Genomic DNA, 22159 nt, shown 5'->3' on the forward strand with positions numbered 1-22159 from the left:
ACATGATCACATTGCATAGCATTGCAAGTGCAAATCACAGCGATGTCAGGATATTTGCATACAGTGTGGCTGATATGCTCAAACATCTCAAAGAAATGAATATCACTGCTACTATAAATCCTATAGATCCATATTATGATATACAAAGCTCAAGAAGGCAATGCGTATTTGCCTTTAAATAATGTGCATTTAAACTTCATTAGAATTGTCATCAAAAATGTAAGAACATTTTATTATGGTTCAGATTTGTTTTATTTTGATTCAGATTTAGTTAAATCATTCGCTTTGTTTAGTGCACGCAAATTAGCCTGAAGTTGAACAGTCATTTCCATTATGCAGATATAATCCTAAAAATATCACAGTAAGTTAAATCACAACATTAAGATATGGAGACCAATGATTCGAGAGAGAAAAAAAGCTATTTAGTGGCATACAGAATCACATTTTCTTTCATGAACCATTGCTGAAATGTTTAGGGAAACCACACTGAAAATCCACTATTAAAGATTAAATAATAAAAATAATAAAAGCAAAAACTCCTCTGTATATTACTGGAACAGCGAAGTCCCTCCTTCGTTCTCCCTGACGTCAGCGATCAGAGGGAGCAAGGCAGCCGAGGTTCAGTCACAATGCGGTTTAGCATCTCTGTGCTCTTAGTGTGAACGTGTGCGTTAAAACCCAGTGGAGTGGACACTCGGGACGGGGTAGAACTTTGAGATCCGGCTCTGGGTGGAGGGGTTAAGGCATGCAGACTCCCCGCTCATTTTAAAGAACATTTCCTGTTCCTGTAGCTTACGGGTGAACTCTTCCTCAAGGGCCTGCATGCAGAGGTTTCATGTACTTAGTAAATGCACTTATTAATTTGATTGAAATGTTGAATAGCAATGGTGCACTCCGTTATTTTCTTGTAGGACTGACACCTAGTGGTGTGGATGAAGCATTACATAAACTCTTTTCATGGTCCATTCATGAGGTGTGAGAAAGTCTTGTAATAGGATGCTTACCAAGAAAACTAAATGTATAATAATTCAAGCATTCAAAAATGTGACTACGGTGAAGTACAGTAGGTGGTACCTTCTTGCGGGGTCTGAGTTTCTCTCTCCAGTCCTTCAGCTCTGCGCTGTGCTCCTCATCCAGCTCCTTCAGCTTCTGAGTCTCATGCTCAATCAACAGATGGCACTTCTCATTCTGCAACACACAGATGACTGTTGTTTGTATGTAGCTGAAATGCTGTACTGTGTCTCTCCTGCAGTATGTGTGTACCTGCAGCTGCTGTAGCTCTCGGAGGTTGGCGTCGCACTGCGTCTGCAGGTCTCTCATCTGAGTCTCATGCTTCTGTTGTTGATGGTGACGCTCGTTCCTTTGTCTCTGCTCCTCCTGTGCTGCAAACTGTTCATTGGCCACACAAAAATACAATATTACTACCGTATTTTTCGGACTATAAGTTGCACCTGAGTATAAGTCGCATCAGTCCAAAAATATGTCATGATGAGGAAAAAAACATAAGTCACACTGGACTATAAGTCGTATTTATTTAGAACCAAGAGAAAACATTACCGTCTACAGCCGCGAGAGGGCGCTCTGTTTTCAGTGTAGCACTGAGCAGCATAGAGCTCCCTCTCGTGGCTGTAGACGGTAATGTTTTCTCTTGGTTCATGTCTCTTAGTTCATTTCTCTTGGTTCATGTCAAATTAATTTTGATAAATAAATCGCACATGACTATAAGTCGCAGGACCAGACAAACTATGAAAAAAAGTGCGACTTATAGTTCAGAAAATACGGTACACTAACATTTGATCATCCTGAAACATATTAGAAAGGATCTAATACAGACTCCTTGTGAGGAGATAACATCAAAAAACATATTTTCTAAGATTGTCACTACTTTTTTTTTCCAGATGAGGCATATTTGGCTGTTGTTGTTTATTTTATTTTTTTCTGTGTTTGTTTGTTGGTTCAAATGTATTCAGATGCGTTTGTTTATAAAGTTTAAGTAGGAATTCGATACGTGTGTCTTAACTGACGTTAGCTCACAGGACGTAGCTCATGTGATGACGGTTTCTCCAGCGCCGCCCTGCAGGACGTAAGCAGTGTGTCTAATGACAGTGTGCCTTGAAACATGAACTCTGTTGTTTGTTTCTTATAAACATACAGTTTCGCTTCACAAGACTTTAACTGATGGACTGGAGGTGTGTAAGTTACTGTGATGTTTTTATCAGCTGTTTGGACTCTCATTCTGACGGCACCCATTCACTGCAGAGGATCCACTGGTGAACAAGTGATGCTAAATTTCTCTAAACCTGACTCATCTACATCTCGGATCACCTGAGGGTGAGTATTTTCAGCGAACTGTCTTTTACTGGTGAACTATTCCTTTAATGTTTCAGTCTGAACCCGATATGACCTCTGACCTGTTTGACCCGCTCACGTTCCACTTCCGGCGTGACCCCTGTGGTCGTGATGCGCAGGCTCTTTTTGAACATGGCCATGCGGGTCTTTGCATCACTGCGCTGGATCTTTGGCAGTCTGGTCTTCTCCTGCGTCTGTTTGTTCTTCATCTCCTCTATCAGACGCTGGATATACCGATGCATCTGCTCCATTTCCTGTACAGAAACACATTCAGAGTGAAAACAAATTCACACCAATAGCCTCCAGAAGAGCATATATTAGACCGATCTGGGAAGTTACCTTCTCGTGTCTTTTAAGCAGCTGGTGTCGTTGCATGAAGTACTGGTCTTTCAACTGCTGTTTGTGCAGCTGGTGTTTTTCCTGTAGGTGGCGCTCTTCCAGCTCCCACATAGCGGCTTCTCGGGCTGTGAGAATCCCAAAGAACCGATTTTAGCCATCAAAACATAACATACAATATAAAAAATTGATATTTCTTTCAACAGTAGTTTATGTTTTAAAGGAAAAAAATAATATTTGAATAAATATGAAAGGCTGATGCCCAAATTCCATGTTTGCATAGAGAGGTGTGTAAAACAAATGTGCAAACAAATGCTATTTTAGTTTTATATAATCACCTTCTGAACATCAGACAACACAACAGGGTTTAGGCATCTGAGATTTCAAATAGGAATTACATTCAACTTTGTTTGAAATGCTGTAGGAGCCTCCAAAAAAAAAAAAAACCCTGTGGAGGTCATATGGAGCAGATGCCATGGCAATACATTTAACAGCAGGATCAGATCCGACCAGGCCACATGACAAGCATCAGAGAACTGTGCTGCTACTGCATCGCTCACCACACAAACAACCCATTAAAGCCCTGTCTGAATAACTGCTAACACTGCAGAAGCTGTAAATGAAGACTTGGGAAGAATGGGAAGGAGACCTCTCAGGAGCTGCTGCTTGTTGTTGAGACAGTCTTTCTCAATAGTGGCCAGCTCATGTTTGTGCTGCTGGATGATCTTCTTCAGAGAGCTGTCCAGATCCTGCTGCTGCTTCTGAAGAAACTCCTGCTCCTAAAAGACACACGCATACAGAACTTTAGAAATCGGGAAAAAACAACAGAACACATCCATTTCAAAAGGATAGACCACATTTAAAAATAATAATAATAATAATAATAGTAATAAAAAATAGAGAACTAAAGCAAAACAGAAAACTTTTTACTCTTAACTTTTTTTTAAAAACTCTTTAGTTTTGGACCAATATCTCTCGACTTTAATTATAAATCACTATTCACTGCTCTAAACTGGCCTAGATTTAAAATAAAAGCTGCTTTGTCATATATGGATATGGAACTTTACAGGCCCAAATTGAGAAAAAAATAGCAATTTGATGCTAATGTTGGTACTTATGTCCAAAAATGACATTAAAAAGGCAGAACTTATTAATAGAATGAAACTGCTATAACCATACGAGCTAACCCTGTTAATATTTCTTATGTAGACAGAAAATAACGGACAACAGAGTTCATGTTTCAAGGCACATTGTCATTAGACACAATGCTTACGCTGGAGAGACCGTCATCACATGAGCTACGTCCTGTGAGCTAACGTCAGTTAAGACACACATATCGAATTCCTACTTAAACTGTATAAACAAACGCATCTGAATACATTTGAACCAAAACAAAACACCAACACACAAAACTGAGCTGAAACTATTTGCCTCGTTGTGCTCGTGTAACATGCTCCACATAATCAGAAGTGTCACACTCTTAATATAGCCTACTATAAATTCTTAGTGTCGTGCAAACAAACACAGGAAACAAAAAAAAAAAAACAACAACAGCCAAATGTGCCTCATCTAGAAAAAAAGTAGTGAAAAATCTTAGAAAATATGTTTTTTGATGTTACCTCCTCACAAGGAGTCTGTATTAGATCCTTTCTAATACGTTTCAGGATGATCAAATGTTTAGGCGAGAGCTCCTGCACTCCCCGAAAAATGTCAAGAGAGGGAAGATAAAGATTTGGGTGGATTTTACAGGGTGAAGCTAGGCCACGTTAATTTGCAATCTGCGAGAGGAGCTTACAAACGTACAAATCTTCTGGAAAGCATGGAACAACTTCCTAAATTTTCCATACCTCTTTCTTGCGGTTCTTGAGCGTACTCTGAAACTTGGAAAGCTCTTTGTCCTGCTCTGCTTTAATGCGTTTGGCCTCGTCTCTGAGGCGCTCGGTGTGATCCTGCTCCAGACGCTCGATGGTCTGTTTCTGCTGTCGCTCCATATTCTCCACCTCCGTATCATACTGACGCTTCTTACTCTGACAAGACAAGAACACTGAAATTATAAAGCAGCTCCTTGACCCTAAAGAGCCACTCAAAATACGGAGACAAACAGAAATAAGTAGGTAGAAGTCACACAGAAATCGGTTCCAGGAAATGGAGCTTAAAATACAGACCTTTGCTTAATAATCAGACACAGATTACACATCCTAAATATGACGACACTGCTGAGCATGTGATGTAACTCAGAAAGGTTCATGCCAATGTTTCTGGTTTTGGTGTCAGCCCTAGTCACCACCAGTTCAACCATAACACCGGTATGCTCATGAGCATGAGCTCTTGGGTTGCCAGGTTTTCACAACAAAATCCTCCCAATTGCTACCCGAAACTAACCCAATCATGTTTTGAAGAGGATCCCACAGTAAAAATTGCATTCTGGTAGGGTAAAATTCAAGATTTTGGTGGGAGTCCCATGGTAAAATTCACATTTTAGGGGCTAAATGTCACATTATTGGGGTTGCTTAAACTCACAGGAAAGACTTGGCAACACTGACCAGCACTTGTCTGGGAGGCGGGAGCAGCAGCTAATTTTCATTTAGAGGGGACAAACATCAAAAACAGCGGGTTTTGGCTCATACCATAAAAGTGGCAATTTCAACAAACTATAAAAAATTATCGGTGGGGTATTTTGAGATAAAACTTCACATACAAACTCTGGAGATATCAGAGAACATTTTTTTAAACATTGTAATTAATACATTCAATTGCACCTTTAATCACACACCCTCTTGTCGTTCCAAACCTGTAAGACCTCCGTTCATCTTCGGAACACTAATTAAATAATAATAAGGAAATTGGTAAAATAGTCCATGTGACATCAGGGGTTCAACTGTAATTGTACAAAGCTACGAGAATACTTTTTGTGCGCAAAAAAGACAAAAATAACGACTTCATTCAACAATTTGTTTTCATCCACATCACCCCATAGCACTATTTTGGAGAGTATCAAATACGTAAACAACATATACAACGCATGTACGTGGATTTGTTGTTTACGTTCAGATCAAAGCATAAATGACATAAACAGCATATCCGTGTACGGTGCTGCTGACACAGAACAGCATATGCTGTTTACTGTTTGTGATACTCTCCAAATAAAGCTGTTTTTTGTTTTCTTTGCACACAAAATTATTCTCATAGCTTTGTAAAATTACACTTGAACGCTTGAACCTTGATTGTGGTAATTACACTGCTGTCTATGGAGGGTCAGAGAGCTCTCTGTTTTTGTGGGTTTGGAACGATATGAGGGTGAGTAATTAAAAGGGGGCTACAAGGCTGTTTTATACAAATATTGTGTGCCTTAATTATTCTGTTTAAGAAGCCATATCATCTCACAGAAGGATTTATTTTAAACACTCTACTGACGTTATGAAGTGAATCTGGGGTTAAAACATTATTAAATGTGCTATTTTCACGTGCTCTCAGATGAAGCAGCATTTACTACACAGAGCCTTAGTTCATTGAGAAGATACACAAACAGCTGTCATAATAGCAAACGATTTTGTCAATTTCATAATCCTGCAATTATAACGTCTGCAATTACGAACACAATTTTGCATAGCTTGTCAGAGAACTACAGGTCTGTGTAGGAAATGTGTTCCACCTAAAAGCAGGTGATGGAGATTTACTTTTAATCACAGAACCGGCTGTACTGACAAAATGTGCATGACTTATCATGATTAATAGTGCAGCCCTAGACCAAAGCGAGAGAGAGATCGTGCCCATCAATGAGCTTCATCTGGGGGCAGCGTTGCACGGGACTCGCTTGGGAAGAATGTCTCAAAAGAAGTATGTTTTTGGTTTTAAGAGAAAGATAAGTTTGTTCAGCTTCCTAAAGAACCAACGTTATGTAAGCAGTGGATACAGTTTGTTTTTCCTGGGCATTTTATAAACTTTTACAAACAAGGCCCATTTCGATGATGGATTTGCACATCGCTTGATACTGAAAGATGGAGTGGTTCCAGTAGGGCTGCACAATATTGGGAAAAATTTACATTGCGATATTTTATTTTTCTGCGATATATATTGCGATATGAAATAAAAAACATTTCTTACAAATAAAAATGGGGTGAGCACACTTACATTCTCATTTCAAATGATTTAAACATCGACACCATCGTGTCAATTGATTAATATGCGCGAGGGAGAGAGAGCAAGACAGCGCTCGTGTTGTTTGAAGACATTGAGCGTGCGGCCGGGGCTCGCTTTGCGCGCGCGCGCTCTCTCTCTCAGGCCGGTGACAGGTGCAATATAAATAGGCGTCGGCTCTATTTCTAGCATGCACGTGTTTTCCGCGTGGCCTGAGACGCGCGTCTCACGCAGGCAGTCTGCAAGCTCTAACCTGTTAACATGGGAGCCGAATTAAAAACGGACACGCCACGCAACTGAGACGCTTGCGCCACGCATCTAGTGTGTCGCCGGCCGCGCGCTCGCGCTTTCTCTCTCTCTCGCGCGAGCTCTCTTTGGCCCATACAGTTAATGAATAACGGATCAACTACGACAGCCCACATCGCACATCCTGCGATGTGACTATCGTGGATTTGTACATCGCGATATCGATGCTTAAACAACACATCGTGCAGCCCTAGGTTCCAGCTATAAAAGATCCCAGCCATGAACTAGAACTGCAGACGGTAAGTGAAACGACATCAAAAGTCTGTTTAAGGCTGGTTCACACGGCAGGATAATTAGGCCGATTTTAGCCCCGATTCACCCCTTCCGACAATCTTAGGATGCTCCGATTATCGTAAAATAATCTGATCAAATATTCCTGCCGTGTGTGGTGTGTTAAGACTGCTCTCCTATGCTCGGAAGAATGTCGGGACCGCTCCGATCTCAAATCGGGGATATCCAACATGTTGGATTTATTTGGCCCGATTTCTTCTCGTGTGTGGTGTCCCCCGAGGACAAACAATCACGCAGCCTGTGGACTGTGGCGTGTAGCCAATCAGAAAGCGAGGTGACGAGGCGGTGAGAAAGTACCGGGAAACAAAATCAAAACAGCTGGCGTATATAATATAACAAATATAACAAATACAAATAAAGTTGATGGGCATAACTATATCCACAACTGCAGTCCACCAGAGTACATGGAAACGAATATATGAACGTTTATTTCAACGGTTATTAATCTGTGTAGTACGTAACAACATTTCTATGAGATAAAACAACAACTTATGTCCATATTATGATATAGCAAGTATAGTCCATGCTCGCGTTGTCTCCACCTCTTTGACCATCGCCTTTTCTTGTTTTTCTTATGTTTTTTTTTTCATTAAAAACAAAGCACAAACTATGGCCACTGCATCCTCTTCGTCCGCCATGATTGTTTACTCTAAAGTCACGTTTGATCTCGAGGGATTTTGCGAGATTTCCCGTCTGACCTGGGAATGCTCGGGAGTCAAATCGGTTCGTGTGTGATGTGTTGATATTGCCGTGTGGCTGTGTGGGGGGTCTCTCAGGTTTGGAAAATCGGCCGACAATTTTAAAATCGTCCTGTGTGAACCAGGCCTTAGTTGGCATTCTGCAGTCAAGCGCTCGTCACTCTTTAGCTCCACCCATGGCGCACCTCCAGATCATCAGCTTTTTCTGGAGAGAATCGGAAGGCTGTATCTTTCTTTTATAAATATGATAAAACTAAAGACTTTTTGGAGATATGAAGGATGCAATACTACTCCATAGGTACTCAAGATTAACATGAGATTGAGGGAAACCGTGTGTGTTATGCCTCCTTTAATGACATAATTTTGGGTGAACTATCCCTTTAATATCTTCGCTTGATCTTGCTCACCGTGACTTCCTGTTCGAAGCGTTTGTAGATCTGCTCTCTCTGCTGCTGGAGTTTGTTGCTGAGCTGCTGCTGTGCTCTCTGCTCCTCTTTCTGAAGAAGTCTGAGTTCCCTCAGCTCCTGACGCCTGAAACACAAACATTTTACACGGATCAAAAAAAATAAAAAAAAATTGTATCCATCATTCCACTAAGTCTCACAGGACCTTTCCATTCCATAAAAGGTTCTTTATAAGTGGAACAAGATTATTTCGATGTTTCAAATTTTTAAATTTAAATTTTTTTTTTGGGGGGGGGGGGGGTCCTTTTGTAACTTTTTTTTTTTTTAAGAATGCACAGTATTTAAATTACCTTTATACAGCATTTTTAGCATTTTATGCAATCAAATAAATCCACCTACAAATGCAGATTATGAAAACTTTTTTTTTTTATGGCACTATCCAGTCTAACAGGATGCTCGTCCAGGCAGGAACAGGAAGTATCACTCGGATTGTTTTCCCTTTAGCACATCTGGTGTTGAAAACTGTACTTAAAAAACACTGCACAGGAAACTATTTGCCGCTTCGTAGTTAAAAAAAAAAAAAAACAGCACAACACCTCTTTTATTCTGTCCTGCCATGAAAGAGGATTGAACACTTATGGCCACTAGCAGTCTGTGTACATTTACCAAAAGAGGTGAGGTTGTTACATGCAGAAGAGGCAGAAGCTCTTACCATAACATTTCTACCACAACATGATACAGGCAGAGCTGAAGTCATTACCAGTGAATGCAAATATGATGCAAACGTGAAGCAAATATGAAGCAAAACATGCAAATCATCCCAGAGCAGTTAAGCAGCTGATGTCTCACCTGAGGAATCGCATCTCCTCACTTTTGGTGTCATTGTCTGTGATGATCTTGGACGTTGTTACGCTGACTTCCACACCATCCACAACGAACTTGCGAGTCTTTTTCAGAGTCTTTTTCTGTCTCTTTTTGTCCTAGAATACATTAAGATATTATTTAAAAATACTGAAATACAAAACAAAAACAAAAAAACTATTCCTGATATTTTTCAGCATTTTTTACCATACATAACGCAATATTTTTAAAGGGATACTCCACTCCAAAATGAAAAGTTTTTCATTAATCACATGTCGTTCCAAACCTGTAAAAGCTTTGTTCGTCTTCGGAACACAATTTAAGATATTTTGGAAGAAAACTGGGAGGCTTGAGACTGTCCCATAGACTGCCAAGTAAATAACACTGTCAAGGTCCAGAAAAGTATGAAAACAATTGTCAAGTCCATCTGCCATCAGTGGTTCAACTGTAACGTTATGAAGTGACGATAATACCTTTTGTACGCGAAACAAAACAACTTTATTCAACAATTCCTTTGTCAACGGTCTCCACTGTCTCTCTTTATATTACCGTATGCTGGGAATGCTCTTCTGTGTCAGCCGCACCACAAGGATGCGCTGTTTTCTTTCTAATCAAAGAATAAATACACGTAGAAACAGCGCATACTAGTGGCCCTTCTGACACAGAAGAACATACAAAAAGTATTCTTGTTGCATCATAACGTTACAGCTTTCATCCAAAATATCTTAAATTGTATTCCGAAGACGAACTAAGCTTTTATGGGTTTGGAACAACACGGGGGTAAGTGATTAATGACATAGTTTTAATTCTGGAATGGAGTATCCCTTTAATACGGTTATATACAGTGCTGTGAAAATTGTCAACACTTAAAAGATTCAGATCATCAAACAAATTGTAATATTACACAAAGATAATGCAAGTTAATACAAAATGCAGTTCTTAAATGATGATTTAATTAAGGAAAAAAAAAAAACTGTAAAGTCAACAATGTCTTGCAAGCAATCCCGATGCTCCATGTTCGGATGTTAGACAGAATATAATAGTCTTTGTTCTCTTCCAACATCTGAGCTGCTGAGGACGCTGTGGGTTAATTTCAAGGTACTTTTCCAAGGTAATGCACCTAAAATTTTGCCTAAATACATGTACCACTCCAGACTCCTGTTGTTGTAAAAGTGCTTTGTGTGCATAAATTAAGTATTTTTTATCTGATCTGTAACATTGCGCTGTTTCGTCCAACTTTAAGTGCATTTGGCTTCCCATATGTACGGTTAAACAGGTTATCTCGCTCTGAGTTAAGTTGCTTCTACTGGCTGTTTATTGCTGTAGATATGCAATGCAGTGCCTTCTTCTGGAGAAGGGGCGGGGATAAGCAGCTCATTTACATTTAAAGCGATACACTCCAAAACAGCTCTTTTTTTTAAAAGACACACCCCGAAATGACATTCTTCAGCTGCTGTAATAAATGATCTGCTGGGTACTATTCTGGGGACACCCAAGACCACTATTACATATTGTAAAAAGGGGCATAATAAAAAATTATAATAATAATAATAATTCAACCAGGTGTAACAACACTTACATTTAAATCAGAGGCTCCACTGAAAAATGTTCATTTTAGCTAGATAATTTAAACTGGTGTAATGAAAGATGTTGTTTCTCACCTGCTGAGAGATGGTTCCTGGCTCCTTGGATTTGCTAATAAAGCTGGAGATGGATAAGTTCAGGTCTATGCTGCTGTTGTCAGCTGAAGAACTGATCCCAGAGTCGGAGTCCTCCTTCTTCACATACCTGGGCTTCACTGGGCTTGGTTTCTCCACCAGTTCAGGTTTCTCCTTTTCCTCAACACTCTCTTCTTCTTTCAATGGAGATGTTGCAATAGGTCCATCAGGTTCTGTTGGCGTCTCCAATGAAGAAATGTCTGATGTAGACATTTCCTTTATGAGTTCACCATTGCCCACCACCTCCTTTTCCCCTTCAGGTATCTCTCCATCAGGTTTGGCTCTTTGCTCCTCTGTTGGGACTACTGTATCAGCAGGAGTCTCTGGTTTTACAGGCTCCACTTCAGCTTTGGGTTCTTGAGATTCCTTTGGAGATACTTCCACACCTTGTTCCTTAGATCCAGGTTCTGCTACATCCTCAATGTGGTTCTCACCCACCTTCAGAGGTTCTTCTTCCTTCTTTATTCCAGTTGTAACATTATCATCTGGCGGTTTGGCTGTAGAGGCCTCTTCAATCTTCTCAGGAACAGACTCCAAGGTGGACGGCGACTGAGGAAGCTTCTCGTCTTCAGAGCTTCCAATGCTAGCGTCAGACGGTGCGCGTTTGTGTCCACGAAGCAGCTGAGGGAAAGATCATTTTAAACATAATACTGAAGAAGGGGAAAATATAAACATGGTGCTATGTAGTAAATTAAAAGGGCACCTCAGGACAACGATCTGCTGAAGATTCATCCAGATTTAGTAGTCTACACTAGATTTAATCTTTCTCTGAAAAGTGTTCTAAATTCGTTTGCAGTTCCTATAATCGCTTACCAGATCTTCTTCCTCCTCTTCCTCCTTCAGGTCCTCGATCTCCTCTGTAACCTCTGCCTTGGCCTCAGCGATGAGCTCCCGCAGGGGTCGGCTGTCAGTCACACTACTCACAAACGGGTGCTGCACAGATGAAGGAAACTACTTTCACTACAATAAACATAAAAATTACACATGCATATTTTAACAAGATAGTAATAATATGAACATCCAGAAGTCAGATTACTCCGTTCCAGACAAATTCCTTTAAAGCAAGCATCGTCCAACATATTTTATATACAAGTTTTAATTTCATCTGATATTGACAATTTTCTGAAAATAATAAATATATACATAATAATAATAAAGAACACACACATACATATATATATACATATATATATATATATATATATATATATATATATATATATATATATATATATATATATACACACACACACACACAAATGCACATACTGTACAAAATTGCACTGTCCAATATAAAAAAATTATAATAATTTTGAGATTATATTTAACAGTACTATTGAAATTATTAGTGTTATTTTACATGAATCAACCTTTGTCTCATATCATTTTGAAGCCTGTTGGAACTGGTGGCCAAGTATAAATAAATAAATAAATAATAAATAAATAAAAAGTGCCATTAAATTATTATTATTTTTATTTAGAAAATGAACTTTGCCAAATCTAAATGCAAAAATATAAAGAAATGAGCCCCCACAATGAAACCAATATGGTAAGTTGGACAAGAACCACATCTAGTATGATAACCAGTATGATAATGATACAGTGTGCATCACCATTTGGAATTAAGAAAATAAGGCCTAATTTAGGACCTTAGATTTATTGCAATGTCGTATTGCAAACAGGAAATTCCTGAAACTCAAGAAGAAAACAACCACAACAAAATCAATGCCCGGTGAGGATCCTAGTCTCCATTTCTTACCTTTCTTGGCTTTGAGACCTGCTGCACACAGTCTATAGCTGGTCTGAGGATGTGCAGCTTCTTTGATATGATCGCCTTAATGGGAGGAAAACTCCAGTTCTGTATTTTCAACCCCATTCGGCCTCTAACTGCAGCGTTTAGCGCTTGTGAGTGAGTGAGTGTGTGTGTGTGTGTGCATATGCTCGCGTCAGTCCTAGCGCTGGCCTACTTAAAGCCTCCAATAGAAAATCTCCTTTGTTGACGTCAGTTCTTAGGATGAAGGCTGGTGCAGAAAGTGCCTGACACAGACAAACTTCTGAATGAACAGCTGCTGATTCATGTGGCAAGCAAGGCCACCTGGAGCATCAGAGCAGGGTGATGATAAACAAGAGACTGCTGCTATACTGACTCAGGTCAGGTCAAGGTTGTGAGGATGTGGTCTTAGATTATAAGTGTTGAAATAAAGGTGGGACATGGCAATTCACCTGAAGAAGTTGTGCTGTGCTCCACCTGTTGTCCACATTCTTATCCAGCGCATGTTTCAGGAAGTCATTAAACTTAGGAGACCTGCAGAAGGATGCAGAGAGAAGTCATTACAACTCTGAAATAAACCAAATGGAAGTAATATATGTTTAATATATGTGACCCTGGACCTAGTCATAAGGGTCAATTTTTTTGAAATAATATTAGATTTTTTTTTTTAATAAGCTTTCCATTGATGTATGGTTTGTTAGGATCGGACAATATTTGTCCAAGATACAACTATTTGAAAATCTGGAATCAGAGGTTGCAAAAAAAAATCTAAATACAGAGAAAATCACCTTTAAAGTTGTCCAAATGAAGTTCTTAGCAATGCATATTACTAATCAAAAATTAAGTTTTGATATATTTACAGGAGGAAATTTACAAAATATCTTCATGGAACATGATGTTTACTTAGTATCATAATGATTTTTGGCATAAAAGACACTGTATTTTTGGCTGTTGCTACAAACATACCCATGCTACTTCTGACTGCTTTTGTGCTGCAGGGTCACATATAAAAAAAAAAATAATAATAATAAAAAAACCCGGTACTCTGTGTCATACTATTCATGCAAACCACTGGGTTTTGTACCATTTTGAAGGCTGCTGGAGAGTAGGCGGCTCAGCTTTGGCGATCTTGAGCAGAACTCTCATTGGGTTCATCTCATGGTTGGGTGGTTCGATCTGGGCCAGCTCGATCAGAGTGATTCCTAGAGACCAAATATCAGCCTTATAGTCATACGGCCTGTCCTTAGACGTCTCGCACATCACAACCTCTGGAGCCATCCTGAATAAAAGAGAGTGATATCAATGTGTCAGCAACGTCAATGTGTGTAAGTACAAGTAGCTTCATTTGATGAAACTCTAGCTTGCCAGTAAGGGGTTCCAATGAAGGAGTCTCTTCGCTGGATGGTCTTTGTGTTCTTGGCAGACACTCCAAAGTCAGCTGAAAAACAGAAAACATTCTTATTGTGAACATTCTGCCTGAAAAGAGTGCCTGTGAAACCTTTATATTATAAAAAAACAGTGCTCGTCTTGATATTGTCAAATGCAATTACATTCAGTATTTTTTACAACCCAGCATCACAGAATAATTTACATCTGGTCACTGTGGTAACGTTTATTCTAGCTGCGGTTTAGTCAGGCATGTAAATGAGCATCCTCAGTTCCTCCCTGTACTCTCTCTCACCCAGTTTGACGTCTCCGTCGAGGGTGAGCAGGATGTTTCCAGCCTTTAGGTCTCTGTGGATCACCTTGTTGTCATGCAGATACTGCAGAGCATCCAGAGTCTGCTTACAAACCACCCTGATCTGCGGCTCCGTCAGAGGCCTTTCCAGCTCTACACACACACACACATGAAAATTGTTTTCTATTTTAATAATAATTAATCAAATGTATTCCTGTGATGCAAAGCTGAATTTTCAGCATCATTACTCCAGTCTTCAGTGTCACGTGATCCTTCAGAAATCACCCTAATATGCTGATTTGCTGCTCGAGGAACATTTATTATGATACTTATCAATACATCACAATACTGTATAATCAAAAGTTGTACTTTTATATATTTGTAAAAATAGTAAAACTTTAATAATTCTCTGGTGAATAGAAAGTAAGAAAAACAGCTTTTATTCACAACTGAAATCTTTTATTATAAGAGTCTTTACGATCACTTTTGATCAATTTAATGCATCCTTGATAAATAAAAGTATAAATTTCCTGACCCTCATTCTACAAAACAAAACAAATCTATACTGAACTGATTGCTTTAACAGGTCAAGCAACCAGTGTAAATAATCAATGTGCAGTTAAAGTTCAACTCCGCCTTTAAGAATTCAATGTGTTTTTGAATAATGACAAGGAACTGGTCGTTGTAAATGACCTTTTCTTGATGCAGTCTTGCATGTTAAATGCTTTCTGTGAACTCACCGAGCATGACAGCATCAATGGCTCCGCCGGCGCAGAACTCGATCAGGATCTGCAGACAGAAACATTAAGAACATAAAACTGGGTCTTTCCTAAAGCACAATCACACTGTTTTACAAAAGCACGGCTGCTTACATTACATTGCGCAAAACAGATCGACTGAGATTAGCATACTGCCTTTATTTCCCAACGTTCACCTAGGCACAATAGCAGCATTGTTTAGTAGAGAAATCCGTTTATCCTATTACCATGCTACTCATTCAGAAAGCCACCGTTTATTCAACTCATTTATTCTTGTGCACATGAGCACAAACAACAACATCTAGAACTCTCACTCCGCTTCGCTCCCGAACACATCAGAGTTTGTGGAAGAAGTCCAGTTTAACAACATCCAAACCTGGAAAGACTAGACCACATTATTACAAAACAATTCACTTCACAGGGCTGCGATTGGTCAACAGCGCTGCATTGCAGGGTCGTGATTGGTCGCTGAGGCTGCTGAGTCTTGAAGGCTTTTCTTGCTCCTCAATATGGTGAATGACATAACAGGCCTGTATGAGCACGAGGAAGGACGAAAGCTTTCTGCACATTAGCACAGCCCAGTCCTTTCTGTCCTAATAGGATTAGAACAGGGTTTCCGTGAACTGCAGGCGGATGGAGGGGTCACGGACGGGGTCACCTGGAGAGGATGGGCAGCACTGGTAGAGATTGCTCACATAGTCACTACTAAAAAAAAAAAAAAATGTGCTTCCTGCAGGATCGTGTGACACTGAAGACTGGAGTAATGATGCAGAAAATTCAGGGTTTTCTGCAATAATATTTTAAAATACATTCAAATAGAAAAAAAGCTATTTCATATTGTAGTAATATTCCATAATATTCCAAAGTAATATATTGACAAACTATCAACAAAGCTTTTGTGAACTGTGTTGTCCTCACTGACTCAGAATCAGGGCCGTTCTTTTGAATGAATCAGAAGAATCATCGGCATGAATCATAGACTGAATCAGTCTAAAAATGTACTACTACACGAAATAATCATGGATTAAGCTACTTGCTTGCTGACTAAAATGAGCTCAAATTTTTAAATAAGAGTGCCAATGGCTTCGGCTCAGAAACACATGAAGCTTTAAAACTACTGATGCAGCTCTCAGAGCAGTCAGCGTTGTTCATTCTCTCGAGCGCTGGGTCACTGTGGGTGAGATGTTGCTTTAGACTGACAACAATGAGAACACAGAAGCCCTCACAGTGCGGTCATTCAGTCCGAGAACTACAATGAGACTTCTTTTACACCTCTGAAATATAGCACTGTCTGGATTACAGAATGCAATATCAAGCCTCGGTTATACCACATTGAGAGGCCTTAATTTGTTTGTCTTAAAAATGTCTACATGTCATTGAAGATTGCAAAATATCAAACCAAGTTTGAAATTGATGTCATCTAAGATTTTCTACTAATATATAACCAAGTTTAGAGGGATGGAGTACTGAATAGATTTATTAATACCGATGTGTTATTAATGCTGCTTAAGCTCTAAGTGGCTGATGAATAATCCAGTTCAAACATTCCTGGAATCACAGCTAAATCTAAGCCCTCCTATACCTTCATACGGAAATGGGTGAGGTTAATAACAGTCCTCGCTGTGAGAAAGTGCTTTGACTTTGATTCTAGACTTGCTTTTCCGGTAAATCTCTTGAAACATTTGAAGACCATGTCCAGGTCATATTGACTTTCAAATTAAACTGAATAATAAAAGCATATTTGATTTGAAATTGGGCTAAAATTTGAAGGCTCTTATGCGTAGGAATATATATATATATATGTATGTATGTGGGTTCATTACTGCCGTATCATTTTAAGTTGTTTTAAATATAAACAAAGAAACTCTTTGCGAAATATTTTTTTTTAAGATTTCAAACCATTGCTGTGGAAAACACTTTCAAAACAAAATCTGTGTAACAATGAAACATAAACTAAATCCACACTCACCCACAGTTTGCTCTCGTAGTAAAACGCGTCAAGCAGCTTGACAATATTGTGATGATCACATGACGCCAAGATGTCGATCTCCACCATGTAGTCCTCCAGCTCATCTTCAGTTTTGGTGTCAATCACCTTTGCAGCAGCAAAAATGCCTGTCTGCTTGTTTTGAGCCTGAATAAACAGAACATAAATATTTATGCATAAATATATATATGTGTAAACTCAACACATAATCTCTTTTAAAAACTAGCAAAACAAGCACTTTGGAGGGAAAAAAAACTAATTCGACTCATGCAGTCAGCGTGATGCAGTCCACCCTTCGACAGAAATCCTATTCAGTGTCATTCACAGTAATGAGTCTTTCTGCAGTGCAGAGCAATGAAGGTAACAGAACAATTCAACCCAACGTACAAATGAGTTGTAATCTATAGTATTTAGACGCTAACGTGATTCAGTAGTGAAAAAATAACTCGGTTAAAGTCAGCTTTTTATTGCAGGATGATTGTGAATGTGCATTGGTTTTTGACTGCATTTTGCCATTATGTTTGCTTTTGAGGTATTTGACATGTTATCGAGACTTTTAGATTTTTAGAATTCAAGCTCTGTCAATGTAAAACTTACATTCAATAAAAAAACACATATAGAATTTGTAATGCAAATTCATAAAATATGAATTAATACAACAACAAAAAATAGCAATAGTATTGAAACTGAGTTAAAATTATTTTAAAAGTCAAGTGTTTCTAAATTTAAGCAAATATTTTGTAAACATAAATAAATAAAAGTTACACAGGCTAATTTTTATGGGTACTAAAATGATTATAGCCTCCGTCTAAAAAGAAAGAACCTTTTATTTAACATATTTATGGCTGGTGAATATACCGGTCCAAACAATGGTTGACTGAAAAGTGGTAAACCTGTCTGGAAACAGTCATTATTCTGTCTGTTTAGAGCCCATAGTGGTGGAGCTCAAACAAAACCACACTGTCGGCTGAAAAACCAACAAAACCCACTGTCCTAAAACCCCAGGAACTCAACCCAAATAATCATTAGTTGAGCTGACTAGAAAACTACTATTTACAAACCATCGCCATCATACTTGATGGAAGCATGGAGAAATACTACTGCAGTTTTTGACCTTTTACAGACAATATGGCCTTAGACTTAATCTCCAAATCACCCTTTGCCTCTAACAAACTAAGAACCATTAAGCCTTAAAACAGAGAAAGCATTCAAGGGAACAAGCCTAGAAAACAATCAAGCAGATTGGACACTACAGGATGAGGTCATGTGTAGGACAACCAGGGTTATGTGCTTGAAGATGTCATGCAAGATGTGACATCATAAATCTCAAAGAATTCAGAAACTTTCTGCACTTTCATTAGTGTGTACAAGACAGACTGCGTTATAAGTGCACTTCATGCAGGTAACCCTGTATTCTATACATAAGAAAACTATTGGGGACCAAAAATCACATAAAACAGATACCAACTGTAACAGCGAGAGGAGATCAATCAATGTCTTTGTTCACATTGTACCTTGAACACCTTTCCGAAGGCTCCATCCCCCAGTTCTCCAACAATCTCCCAGATTTCCTCCGGATTTGTGTCCCTGTGCACATGATCATATTGTTTCTTCTTCTTCTCTGCGCCCAGTTTAAAGATTTTTCGGAAATTAAAGAAGGACATCGCCAGATCCCACGGGTCTCTCTTTCTCTGGTCGGTTGACAAAAATATATTTATTTCCGCTAATGTCTAAAGTGGCGCAAATCAATGCAACTGCTATTGCATTCCCATTGCAATCCAATACTATTCAGTCTCTCGTCTAATCAGGAAACAGTGTTGACATGTTCGTCTTTGCAGGTTATTACTGGAGAGATTGGTGTGTTGCACAGACAAAGACAATCCTTGATTCTAGCTATTCTTTGCTCTGAGAGCTGAAGTCCAGAAAATCATATTTTCAAAATAAAATGAAATAATTAAATTGCATTAATCTACTCTGTGCAATAGTGTAAATGCGATCCCGAGATGACTACATCATTTCGAGGTAACGTAAGTCATGAGGTTGTTGTTGTTCCTCAGAGTTTCATGGATCTTTTTCGTAAAAACATCTAGTTGTTTCTCTTTCTCTTTAAATAAAGTCAGACAAAAGGCTGATAAAATGTTCGTATCTCCGGTAGAATCTCAGTCCTCACAGATCGTACATCCTCCGCTCCTGGATTAAAAGCGAAACCCTCTCCAAACGCGTGAAAACGCACAATAGTTTTTGTTTGGAGAAAATGTGCTCCTGTGCGTGCGTGCGTGCGTGCGCGCGCCTCCTGTAATCTATTGGATGTGTGTCACTGCGCGCGTCCACGAGGTTCGGTGACGCGCCTGCGCTTTACTGTCGCCTGCTGTCGTGGGTGTCAACAGTGACTTCTCAGTGTTAAATAAATATGGAGCCAAAAGAGTCTCAGTAAAGATAAATGCACACACTACATGCACATATGCACACATAGGATTCATACATGCACACACATAATTCATAAATACACACACAGGATACACAAATGCGCACAAAATTCACAAATGCACACACAAAATTTAAAAAGCACAGAAGATTCACAAATGCATACAAAATTCAGAAATGCACACCAAATTCAGAAATACACACACAATTCAGAAATGCAAACAACATTTTACAAATGCACTCAAGATTCACAAATGCACAGGACAAGATTCAGAAATGTATTTCTGATGCACACACACATATATCTTGATTTACAAACTGCTTGCGATCTGTGAGCTTCACTGCATTTGTGTGTGAATTTTGAGACTCCCCTGACTTGGCTCAACCATAGACAGTAAAAGAAATGGACACAGCGACCCCATTGGAACTCAATTGAGACAAGTGAAGCCCATTTTTAGCGTTTTTTAGCACTTCCGTTTCTGACGCACAGACTCAAACGAAGCTTGACGACGTCAGCAACCTGTCTGACAGATGTAAATCTTCTAAGTGGCTGTGCGTGCAAACTGCCATCCTTAATCTTGCAGAGACGGCGAGCTTGAGCGGGGAGTTCTTTGGCGTGAGTGAGCAGGAGTAAGCATTCTGATTAATTATTTTGTATAGTATTTTAAAATGTAACGCCAGTACGCCATATTAAGTTAATTGCCTGCGAGCTTCTCCTCCTGTCTGTACGGTAATGCGACAGAGAGTCGAGTGGTTATGACGCAATCGTTAGCCTATTTTTTACAAAAACTGTTTATACGGGGCCATAATGTAACATAGAAGGTAATGGAGCCCTTTATACATTGTCGTGTATCTTTAGAAATAAATAATGGACAAACGGAGTCTTTTAAATGCCTCAGATGTAAAGTTATTCGCTGTCAAAGTGACGCCAAAATGAATGGGAGTCAATGGGAATGCTAATGCAAGTGAAGTTCTGCTAAAAGATGGCAGCCCCCACCCGACTTCAACTTCCGGTCGAGTTCCTTGCCGCCTGGGCTCAACACACAAATGCCTTGTTTTAAACAGGGAATGATCTGCAACCAATCAGATATCTCCCTTCTTTTAGCCAATCACAAAAATGCACCCCACGTGGGGGATTGTTTACTTATAAGCCAATCAGCGAACGACTCACTATCCTCAGCGAACAACTCACTTTCCTCAGCGAACGATTCACTTTCCTCACGCAGCGAACAACTCACTTTCCTCAGCGAACGATTCACTTTCCTCACGCAGCGAATGACTCACTTTCCTCATGCAGCGAACGACTCACTTTCCTCAGCGAACGGCTCACTTACCTCACGCAGCCGGCGACTCACTTTGCGCAGCAGGAGACTCACTTTACGCAGCCGGAGAGTCACTTTCCTCTCGCAGCGAACGATTCACTTTCCTCATGCAGTGATCAACTCACTTTCCTCAGCGAAAGACTCACTTTCCTCACGCAGCCGGAGACCCACTTTCCTCACGCAGCGAGCGACTCACTTTCCTCAGCGAACGATTCACATTCCTCACGCAGCGAAGTTGAGCAAACGACTCACTTTCCTCACGCAGCCGGAGACCCACTTTGCGCAGCCGTAAGAGTCACTTTCCTCTTGCAGTGGACCACTGACTCTCTCTTCACGTAGGGACCGAATATTATAATTAAAGTGACTTCTATATTGCATCCAAAATAATATTTAGATATATTTAAATATTCAAAAAGGTGTAATTTCTTTTTTTACTTTCATTAAAATATTTCAATAAAATGAAATAATTGCCTATTGCAAATTTATGAATCCATGGTTAACTTTTTTTCTGCAGTCACTGGGCTATATGTATTGAGACATTTTTTTATTTATATTTTGTAAAAAATAATAAAAAAAATAAACCTGAATTGTAATCTAAACATCTGTATTTTCATACAATTTCATAAATAAGTAGGCTATAATTTCAATAATAAGTAGGCCACACCACAGGCATATCACACTGTGTGAACGTGTTCATGTGATTGGCTTGTAAGTAAACAATCCCCCACGTGGGGTACGTTCTTGTGATTGGCTAAAAGAAGGGAGATATCTGATTGGTTGCTGATCATTCCCTGTTTTAAAAAAAAGCATTGGTGTGTTGAGCCAAGTCAGGGGAGTCTCAAAATTCACACACAAATGCAGTGAAGTTCACAGACCGCAAGCAGTTTGTAAATCAAGATATATGTGTGTGTGCATCAGAAATACATTTCTGAATCTTGTCCTGTGCATTTGTGAATCTTGAGTGCATTTGTAAATGTTGTTTGCATTTCTGAATTGTGTGTGTATTTCTGAATTTTGTGTGCATTTCAGAATTTTGTATGCATTTGTGAATCTTCTGTGCTTTTTAAATTTTGTGCGCATTTGTGTATCCTGTGTGTGTACTTATGAATCATGTGTGTG

General features: G+C 39.3%; 1 protein-coding gene across 1 annotated transcript; it reads right to left on the reverse strand.

Moving 5' to 3' along the window:
- Nucleotides 1-307: 307 nt before the first annotated feature.
- LOC113044112 (serine/threonine-protein kinase 10-like) lies at nt 308-19387 on the reverse strand. Its single transcript, XM_026203740.1, has 18 exons — nt 18809-19387; nt 17277-17441; nt 15290-15338; nt 14553-14702; nt 14237-14309; nt 13956-14150; nt 13324-13405; nt 11914-12033; nt 11044-11721; nt 9371-9501; nt 8525-8648; nt 4533-4712; nt 3335-3464; nt 2689-2813; nt 2412-2603; nt 1264-1389; nt 1075-1188; nt 308-818 (listed from the first exon to the last, which is right to left on the reverse strand). Exons 1-18 carry the CDS (start codon nt 18956-18958, stop codon nt 672-674), a joined length of 2931 nt encoding a protein of 976 aa, XP_026059525.1. The 5' UTR covers nt 18959-19387; the 3' UTR covers nt 308-671.
- Between the last annotated feature and the right edge of the window lie 2772 nt (nt 19388-22159).

The sequence above is a fragment of the Carassius auratus genome, chromosome 26, assembly GCF_003368295.1.
Source record: "Carassius auratus strain Wakin chromosome 26, ASM336829v1, whole genome shotgun sequence".
Classification (NCBI taxonomy): Eukaryota; Metazoa; Chordata; class Actinopteri; order Cypriniformes; family Cyprinidae; genus Carassius; species Carassius auratus.